The sequence below is a fragment of the Lissotriton helveticus genome, chromosome 12 (genome assembly GCF_964261635.1).
Source record: "Lissotriton helveticus chromosome 12, aLisHel1.1, whole genome shotgun sequence".
Lineage (NCBI taxonomy): Eukaryota > Metazoa > Chordata > Amphibia > Caudata > Salamandridae > Lissotriton > Lissotriton helveticus.
The window spans coordinates 32483436-32493651 of NC_136073.1; the positions used below are offsets into that span (position 1 = coordinate 32483436).

General features: G+C 56.6%; 1 protein-coding gene across 1 annotated transcript in view; it reads right to left on the reverse strand.

The window, feature by feature from the left end:
* LOC144799322 (uncharacterized) overlaps positions 1–6624 on the reverse strand; it is a 61868-nt gene extending 55244 nt beyond the window's left edge. Inside the window, exon 1 of the mRNA XM_078670571.1 lies at positions 5602–6624. Within this exon, the coding sequence (XP_078526697.1) occupies positions 5602–6624 (1023 nt within the window). The remainder of the gene's footprint in view (positions 1–5601) is intronic.
* Positions 6625–10216: the final 3592 nt, after the last annotated feature.

Below are 10216 nucleotides of genomic sequence, written 5' to 3' on the forward strand. Positions count from 1 at the left end.
TGTCTCAGGCAAGGATCCGGTGCAATGTCTGTCCCAGGCCAGGATCCGGTGCAGTGTCTGTCTCAGGCAAGGATCCGGTGCAGTACCTGTCTCAGGTCAGGATCCGGCGCAGTGTCTGTCTCAGGTCAGGATCCGGCGCAGTGTCTGTCTCAGGCCAGGATCCGGTGCAGTGTCTGTCCCAGGCCAGGATCAGGTGCAGTGTCGGTCCCAGGCCAGGATCCGGTGCAGTGTCTGTCTCAGGCCAGGATCCGTTGCAGTGTCTGTCCCAGGCCAGGATCCGGTGCAGTGTCTGTCCCAGGCCAGGATCCGGCGCAATGTCTGTCCCAGGCCAGGATCCGGTGTAGTGTCTGTCTCAGGCCAGGATCCGTTGCAGTGTCTGTCCCAGGCCAGGATCAGGCGCAATGTCTGTCCCTGTCCAGGCTCAGGTGCAGTGTCTGTCCCAGGCCAGGATCCGGTGCCGTGTCTGTCCCAGGCCAGGATCCTGTGCAGTGTCTGTCTCAGGCCAGGATCCGGTGCAGTGTCTGTCCCAGGCCAGGATCAGGCGCAATGTCTGTCCCTGTCCAGGCTCAGGTGCAGTGTCTGTCCCAGGCCAGGATCCGGTGCCGTGTCTGTCTCAGGCCAGGATCCGGTGCCGTGTCTGTCTCAGGCCAGGATCCGGTGCAGTGTCTGTCTCAGGCCAGGATCCGGTGCAGTGTCTGTCTCAGGCCAGGATCCGGTGCCGTGTCTGTCTCAGGCCAGGATCCTGTGCAGTGTCTGTCTCAGGCCAGGATCCGGTGCCGTGTCTGTCTCAGGCCAGGATCCGGTGCCGTGTCTGTCTCAGGCCAGGATCCGGTGCCGTGTCTGTCCCAGGCCAGGATCCGGTGCAGTGTCTGTCCCAGGCCAGGATCCGGCGCAATGTCTGTCTCAGGCCAGGATCAGGCGCAATGTCTGTCCCTGTCCAGGCTCAGGTGCAGTGTCTGTCCCAGGCCAGGATCCGGTGCAGTGTCTGTCCCAGGCCAGGATCCTGTGCAGTGTCTGTCCCAGGCCAGGATCCGGTGAAGTGTCTGTCCCAGGCCAGGATCCGGTGCAGTGTCTGTCCCAGGCCAGGATCCGGCGCAGTGTCTGTCTCAGGGTATACACCCGTTACAACGGATCTTTTACCCCGCAGACCCATTACAACGCGACCATTACTCCGCATACCATTACAACGCATTGAGCTGGGGGGCGCTCTAGGATAGGGAATAAGTATAATTTACTATCCAACATCTTCCCTAGGGTCCACGGGGACTGGAGTTAGAATAGTAAATTATACTTACCACTATCCAGCGCCCCAAGGCGCTATGCGTTGTAACGGTATGCGGAGTAAAAGTCGCGTTGTAATGGTCTGCGGAGTAAAAGTATGCGTTATAACGTCATACATCCCTGTCTCAGGCCAGGATCAGGCGCAATGTCTGTCCCTGTCCAGGCTCAGGTGCAGTGTCTGTCTCAGGCCAGGATCCGGTGCAGTGTCTGTCCCAGGCCAGGATCCGGCGCAGTGTCTGTCCCAGGCCAGGATCCGGTGCAGTGTCTGTCCCAGGCCAGGATCCGGTGCAGTGTCTGTCTCAGGCCAGGATCCGGCGCAGTGTCTGTCCCAGGCCAGGATCCAGTGCCGTGTCTGTCCCAGGCCAGGATCCGGTGCAGTGTCTGTCTCAGGCCAGGATCCGGCGCAGTGTCTGTCCCAGGCCAGGATCCGGTGCCGTGTCTGTCCCAGGCCAGGATCCGGTGCAGTGTCTGTCCCAGGCCAGGATCCGGTGCAGTGTCTGTCTCAGGCCAGGATCTGGTGCAGTGTCTGTCTCAGGCCAGGATCCGGCGCAGTGTCTGTCTCAGGCCAGGATCCGGTGCAGTGTCTGTCTCAGGCCAGGATCAGGCGCAATGTCTGTCCCTGTCCAGGCTCAGGTGCAGTGTCTGTCTCAGGCCAGGATCCGGTGCAGTGTCTGTCCCAGACCAGGATGAAAAATTGTCTAGCAGACGCGACAAAGAATTTTCAATTCTATTAAGGACACGGAGGCGAGGATTATGCTTCTCTTTGCTTTACTGAGAAATACAGCAGCCAATAAAAACTTTAAACTGGCATGACCCCGGAAGGACAACCCCCTCCAACAGTCTGCACCAATCACTGTCCAGTCCAATATATAATTGTCCATGTTAACAATACGACCTCCTCTTTCTTTGCGAATACATCATCCGTCCAACAAGACCGGAGGCCAACGTGGCAACCATCGCATCCAACGTCGAGGAAGTCAACTCCTGCACAACTGCAAACAGTCCCAGATCATAGGCTGGTCGTCTCTAGTCTGCTTCTGCTGATCACCTGAAACAAGAATATATGTCGTAATGGCTATTCCCCAAACTGGAAATACAATCAAGCCATCATAAACATTCGGGTGGGTATAATACATCACATAATCATCCAATAATGCATGAAACACAGTTCTGCAAGCCCGGGTGGGATAATCCTCGCCTCCGTGTCCTTAATAGAATTGAAAATTCTTTGTCGCGTCTGCTAGACAATTTTTCATTCTGTCAGTCCACGGAGGCTCAGGTTATGCTAGTTTAAAGTTTCTCCACCACCACTGAGGCTACATCCACAATAGGCTTATGATAAAACGTCTTGAAAGTGGATTCAGATGACCAATCTGCCGCAGTCATAATATCCTGAAGCCGAGAACCGGCACCAAAGGATTTAGAGGCCATAGCCCCCCTCACAGAATGAGCCCCAAATTTAGAGGTATCCATACCAGCCAGGTCCAACAACCAGGTAACCCACCTGGCCAGAGTCGCACAGGCGACTGGGCGGAAAGGTCTCTGCAATGAAATCAATAATTGACCAAAGCCAGTCCTAAACTCTCTAGTACAATCCTCATATACCTTAAGACATTGAACTACACACAATTTACTATGATGAGGAAAAGCAGGGTAAGCAATACATTTTGTATGTGTCTTCGTACGTTTAGAAATCGTAAAAGAAACTCCCGAGGGAGTGAATACTCTACCTGCCAAATCCAAGGCCCGAATATCCGACACTCGCCTGCACGAGATCAAACAGAGCAAAATTGTAAGCTTCGCTGAGAGCTGTTTGCGAGAGAGTCCCTCATTAGCCGGCCAGGCCGTCAAAAAACGCAGGACCACTGAAACGTCCCAAAGCTCAGTGTACCTGGGTTGAGGGGGGTTCACCAAGCGGAGCCCCCTAACTACTTTACATACCAGGGGGTGCTCCCCCACAGGTTTGCCCTCAACATGCGGGTGTCCCGCCGAAATAGCTGACCGGAAATTATTCACCGATCTGTAAGCCATTCCTGACCTTGCCAATTCAGATAGAAAATTCACTATCACAGTGATATCGGATCCCACCGGATCTCCCTGCCGTTCGTTACACCAACCAACCCATCGTCTCCAAGCTGACTCATACCGCTTGTGAGTGGAAGGTGCCCATGCCTGAGACAAGAAAAAGAGAGCGTCTTGCGAAACTCCCGGCACTTGCCAAAGGCGCCGGAAAGTCTCCACGCCATAAGAGACAACTGCTCTTGAAGGACCAACGGATGGCAAAGACCCACCGGGTCCGTCAGAAGGTCCGGAAACGATGAGATCCGCACCGGCGATGCACAGGCGAGACTCATCGCCCCCGGGAACCATGCTTGTGCCTTCCAACACGGGGAGATCAAGATCACCTCCGCCTTCTGCCTCCGAACCTGAGCCAGAACCCTCGGGATCATGATAAATGGAGGAAACGTATATAGAATGCCCGTCGTCAACGACTGAAGAAAGGCGTCCGAGCTGATCGCCAACGGATCCGGCCGCCAACTGTAAAACTGGGGCACTTGTCTGTTGAGCCGCGAGGCAAACAGATCCACCACACACGGACCCCATTTGCGGTCCACCGCCTTGAAGATCCGGGGATGCAACCTCCAATCGCTGGCATCTCTCAAGTATCGAGAGTTCCAATCCGCCGTCACATTGGCGGACCCCGGTATATACTCCGCCGTCACCGAAATCTGATGGGCCAGGCAATAATGCCAAAAGTCCTTGGCTATCTCCGCCAGGAGACGTGACCTGGTGCCTCCCAGGCGATTTATGTAACGTACCGCGGACACATTGTCCATGCGAAGGAGAATACAACACGAAACTTTCTGAGGGGACAGAGTGCGGATCGCAAAAGAACCCGTCAGGAGTTCCAGACAGTTGATGTGGAGACTCAGCTCTTCGCGGGACCACCGGCCCCCGGTCTCCACTGAGCCGCAACGGGCTCCCCAGCCCCAACGGCTGGCATCCGACTCTATCACCACCTCCGGGGTGGCTGCAAAAATGGCTCTGCCGTTCCACGCATCCATATGCTCTAACCACCAGTTTATCTCCGTACGAGCCTCCGCAGAAAGGGAAACTTGTTGGGCATAGGTCAGGCCCTTGCGTAAATGCAAGGCCTTCAAACGCTGCAGGGCCCTGTAATGTAAGGGACCCGGAAAGATCGCCTGGATCGAAGAAGCCAGAAGCCCTACCAGGCGTGCCAAAGTCCTCAAGGAGATTGTCGGAGAGGCAAGCGCTCTCCTCAACTCCTTCCTCACCGCCATCCTCTTCTTGAGGGGCAAGAGTAACTGAGCTTTCACCGAGTCCACCTGAAAACCCAGGAACTCCATCACCTGAGAAGGTTGCAAGATTGACTTCTGTATGTTCAGGAGGAAGCCCAAGTCCTGAAGGAGGTGGATCGTCCACGACAGATGGAGTGACACCACCTCCGGTGACTGACCTAAAATCAAGATGTCGTCGAGGTAAATAATGAGGTGAACGCCCCGTTCCCTCAACCTCTGCACGACGGGTTTCATCAGCTTGGTGAAACACCACGGGGCGGATGACAGTCCAAAGGGCATGGCGGAAAACTCGAACCACCGGTCGTGCCACTGAAACTGTAGGAACCGCCTGTGCGGAGGATAAATGGCCACTGCTAAGTAGGCGTCCTTTAAGTCCAGACGCACCATCCAATCATGTGCCAATAGTATATCGTGCAGGAGGTGTATCCCTTCCATTTTGAAGTGTCGATACACAACCCAGCCATTGAACTCTTTGAGGTTCAACACCAGTCGATACCCTTGGTCCTTTTATGGGACCACAAAGACGGTGCTGACGAAGCCCAGCTCGTGTGGGGAGGATTCCACTATCGCCCCTTTCTGGAGCAAGGAGCATATCTCTGCGTCGATGAAACTCTGCTCTGTTTGGGAAAAATATAGTGGGTCTGGTCTCTGCCGCTGTACCGGGGAGGCATAGAACTCTATGTGGAAACCCTGTACTGTTTGTAACACCCAAGGGTCGTTCGTGAGTTGGCGCCACCTGTGGAGAAAAAGAGACAGTCTGCCCCCTACCATATGTTCTGACGGACATAGAAGTCGTACCTGAATAGGAGTAGTCTCCCGAATTAGCCTGTTGTCCTCTCTGCCCCTTGCCTCGACCTCCTCTATCACGGGAGGGATAGAAATTGGAGCGTCGATTGCCTCTGCCTCTCTGCTCTGCTCCACGTGAGGTCTGTGCATAACCTCGGCCGGACCCTCGACCTCGTGGGCGTCCGGCCCTATCAAAAACACCACTGTGGAGTACCCTCTTGATGTTGGACTGTGCCTTGTCCAGTGCGGAGAAGGTGGCAACGTATTTGCCCATTTCCTTGACAAATTTGTCTCCGAAAAGCATACCATTAGCTAGGGAACCTGGTTCGGAAGGGGCCATCTCCGCCAGCTGGGAGTCTAGTCTCATAAGAAAAGAGCGCCTCCGCTCTGTAGATACGGCCACATTCGCATTTCCTAAAAAGCACATGGCACGTTGTGCCCATTCCAGAACCTCCGATACATCCAGTGGCACATTCTTATCCTTGGCCATAACCGCCGCGTCTAGAATCTTCGTGAGGGGTCCGGTGACATCCAACATTTTGTCCTGAACACCCCGCCACGCTCTATCCAGCCCCTTCTTCGGATCTTTCGCAAACTTTCGCATAAACGCCGCCATTGTGGGATCCAAATCCGGTGTGTCAGCCACCTTCCCTGTCAAGGATGGCCTGGGGCATTCAGAACGCAATGTGGCTCTCACCCCATTGTCGAAACCCTGTCGCAGGTTGTTACTCACATATTGTGCCACCTCTGGGCACGGTATCCATTCAGTGGACCTAGGATGCACAATATTGTTGGGGTTAAAAAGAAGATTCTTGGGTACCTGACCATCGTCTGTCTTGTGGGTGTGTTTCACCTTCCTAGATCTCTTTCTGGGAGCCACCGATTCCACCTCCGAATCAGAGGAATCCGGTGGAGTCGGGGAAGAATCCCCAGACGTGTCATTCGCCATTGAGCCATGATCCTTCAGGACATTCCTGGCCATCCGAGCCAACACTTGGGCTGAGGATTGAGAAGAGGTACCGCCTTTCCTGGCTGATTTGAACTTTCTCTTTCCATAATTCTGAAGGGGTTTAGCAAAAGGCTTGAGAGCCTTGACTAGCGCACTCTTCACTGACCCTTGGACGTGGGTATCCAGGGCCTCCACCAAATTTTCCTCCAAATGCTCTTCTTGCGGCTCATATTCTTCATACTCATCATACTCTGCCCACTGGCTATCCTCCTCGGCGTAGTACGCCATAGCTCTAAAGCAGGGAGGTGTGGAGGAACTTCTAGGGGGGGAGTAGCCCAGGGGTGCCTCTAACACACACACCAACACAGGCAACTAAAACACTACTTTCACTGAGGCCAAATATAAGGTGGAAGGAGACCCCTGTATGCACACTGAAAAACTCCCCTAGAGCAAAGCTCTAATCCGGATACGCTCCGTCAAGCGTTCAAATGAGGCCAGGACTTATGCAGCCTAAAGACGCGCGATGTGCGAGGAGCCGGTAATGTGAAAAACGAAAGCCGGCTCATTGCGCATGCGCGTCGCGTGTGGGGCCGGGCTCGACTGCCTCCTGAGCGCGAGCGTCTCGCGTCTGCCTCCTCCTGCTCCACCGCCCCCTACCGAGCACACCGCATGCCTCGGTTCGCGTCCCGAGCGAGGGAAAACACACGCGCGGGAACACACAACCAAACAGGCAATATTTCAAAATATCAACAATAATAATAAAATTCACCAAAATACGAGCGAGGACCCGCTCAGCAACCACAATATCACAGGCGCGCGCCGTTAGCTACCACCGCCCTTATAACTATTACCCCCAAGAAAGAAGTAACATGAAGGGCACTTAACTCGCTGCTGCAGCAGCAAAGAAAGAGGAGGTCGTATTGTTAACATGGACAATTATATATTGGACTGGACAGTGATTGGTGCAGACTGTTGGAGGGGGTTGTCCTTCCGGGGTCATGCCAGTTTAAAGTTTTTATTGGCTGCTGTATTTGTCAGTAAAGCAAAGAGAAGCATAATCTGAGCCTCCGTGGACTGACATAGAATCCGGTGGTGTCTGTCCCAGGCCAGGCTCAGGTGCAGTGTTGGTCCCAGGCCAGGGTCCGGTGCAGTGTCTGTCTCAGGCCAGGATCCGGTGCAGTGTCTGTCTCAGGCCAGAATCCGGTGCAGTGTCTGTCCCAGGCCAGGATCCGGCGCAGTGTCTGTCTCAGGCCAGGATCCGGTGCAGTGTCTGTCTCAGGCCAGGATCCGGTGCCGTGTCTGTCCCAGGCCAGGATCCGGCGCAATGTATGTCCCGGGCCAGGCTCCGGCGCAGTGTCTGTCTCAGGGCAGGATCTGGTGCAGTGTCTGTCTCAGGCCAGGATCCAGTGGAGAGTCTGTTCCAGGTCAGGCTCCGGCGCAGTGTCTGTCTCAGGCCAGGATCTGGTGCAATGTATGTCCCGGGCCAGGCTCCGGTGCAGTGTCTGTCTCAGGCCAGGCTCCGGTGCAGTACCTGTCTCAGGCCAGGATCCGGCGCAGTGTCTGTCCCAGGCCAGGATCCTGTGAAGTGTCTGTCTCAGGCCAGGATCCGGTGCAGTGTCTGTCTCAGGCCAGGATCCGGTGCAGTACCTGTCTCAGGCCAGGATCCGGCGCAGTGTCTGTCTCAGGCCAGGATCCGGTGCAGTGTCTGTCTCAGGCCAGGATCCGGCGCAGTGTCTGTCTCAGGCCAGGATCCGGCGCAATGTCTGTCCCAGGCCAGGATCCGGTGCAGTGTCTGTCCCAGGCCAGGATCCGGTGCCGTGTCTGTCTCAGGCCAGGATCCGGTGCAGTGTCTGTCTCAGGCCAGGATCCTGTGCAGTGTCTGTCTCAGGCCAGGATCCTGTGCAGTGTCTGTCTCAGGCCAGGATCCGGTGCAGTGTCTGTCCCAGGCCAGGATCCGGTGCCGTGTCTGTCTCAGGCCAGGATCCTGTGCAGTGTCTGTCTCAGGCCAGGATCCTGTGCAGTGTCTGTCCCAGGCCAGGATCCGGCGCAATGTCTGTCCCAGGCCAGGATCCGGTGCAGTGTCTGTTCCAGGCCAGGATCCGGTGCCGTGTCTGTCTCAGGCCAGGATCCGGTGCCGTGTCTGTCCCAGGCCAGGATCCGGCGCAGTGTCTGTCCCAGGCCAGGATCCGGTGCCGTGTCTGTCTCAGGCCAGGATCCGGGCAGTGTCTGTCCCAGGACAGGATCCGGTGCCGTGTCTGTCTCAGGCCAGGATCCGGTGCCGTGTCTGTCTCAGGCCAGGATCTGGTGCAGTGTCTGTCTCAGGCCAGGATCCGGTGCCGTGTCTGTCTCAGGCCAGGATCCGGTGCCGTGTCTGTCTCAGGCCAGGATCTGGTGCAGTGTCTGTCTCAGGCCAGGATCCGGTGCAGTGTCTGTCCCAGGCCAGGATCCGGTGCCGTGTCTGTCTCAGGCCAGGATCCGGGCAGTGTCTGTCCCAGGCCAGGATCCGGTGCCGTGTCTGTCTCAGGCCAGGATCCGGTGCCGTGTCTGTCTCAGGCCAGGATCTGGTGCAGTGTCTGTCTCAGGCCAGGATCCGGTGCCGTGTCTGTCTCAGGCCAGGATCCGTTGCCGTGTCTGTCTCAGGCCAGGATCTGGTGCAGTGTCTGTCTCAGGCCAGGATCCGGTGCAGTGTCTGTCCCAGGCCAGGATCCGGTGCAGTGTCTGTCTCAGGCCAGGATCTGGTGCAGTGTCTGTCTCAGGCCAGGATCCGGTGCCGTGTCTGTCTCAGGCCAGGATCCGTTGCCGTGTCTGTCTCAGGCCAGGATCTGGTGCAGTGTCTGTCTCAGGCCAGGATCCGGGCAGTGTCTGTCCCAGGCCAGGATCCGGTGCCGTGTCTGTCTCAGGCCAGGATCCGGTGCCGTGTCTGTCTCAGGCCAGGATCTGGTGCAGTGTCTGTCTCAGGCCAGGATCCGGTGCCGTGTCTGTCTCAGGCCAGGATCCGTTGCCGTGTCTGTCTCAGGCCAGGATCTGGTGAAGTGTCTGTCTCAGGCCAGGATCCGGTGCAGTGTCTGTCCCAGGCCAACATAAGGCGCAGTTTCTGTCTCAGGCCAGGATACGGTGCATTTTCTGTTATAGGCGAGAATAAGGTTCAGTGACTGTCCAAGGCAAGGAAAATGTGCAGTGTCTGTCTCAGGCCAGGATCCAGTGGAGAGTCTGTTCCAGGTCAGGCTCCGGCGCAGTGTCTGTCTCAGGCCAGGATCCGACGCAGTGTCTGTCCCAGGCCAGGATAAGGTGCAGTGTCTGTCCCAGGCCAGGCTCCGGTGCAGTGTCTGTCCCAGGCCAGGATAAGGCGCAGTGTCTGTCCCAGGTCAGGTTCCGGTGCAGTGTCTGTCTCAGGCCAGGATCCGGCGCAATGTCTGTCCCAGGCCAGGCTCCGGTGCAGTGTCTGTCCCAGGCCAGGATAAGGCGCAGTGTCTGTCCCAGGTCAGGTTCCGGTGCAGTGTCTGTCTCAGGCCAGGATCCGGTGCAGTGTCTGTCTCAGGCCAGGATCCGGCGCAGTGTCTGTCCCAGGCCAGGATCCGGCACAGTGTCTGTCTCAGGCCAGGATCCGGTGGTGTCTGTCCCAGGCCAGGCTCAGGTGCAGTGTCGGTCCCAGGCCAGGGTCCGGTGCAGTGTCTGTCCCAGGCCAGGATCCGGTGCTGTGTCTGTCTCAGGCCAGGATCCGTTGCCGTGTCTGTCTCAGGCCAGGATCCGGCGCAATGTCTGTCCCAGGCCAGGATCCGGAGCAGTGTCTGTCTCAGGCCAGGATCCGGTGGTGTCTGTCCCAGGCCAGGCTCAGGTGCAGTGTCGGTCCCAGGCCAGGGTCCGGTGCAGTGTCTGTCTC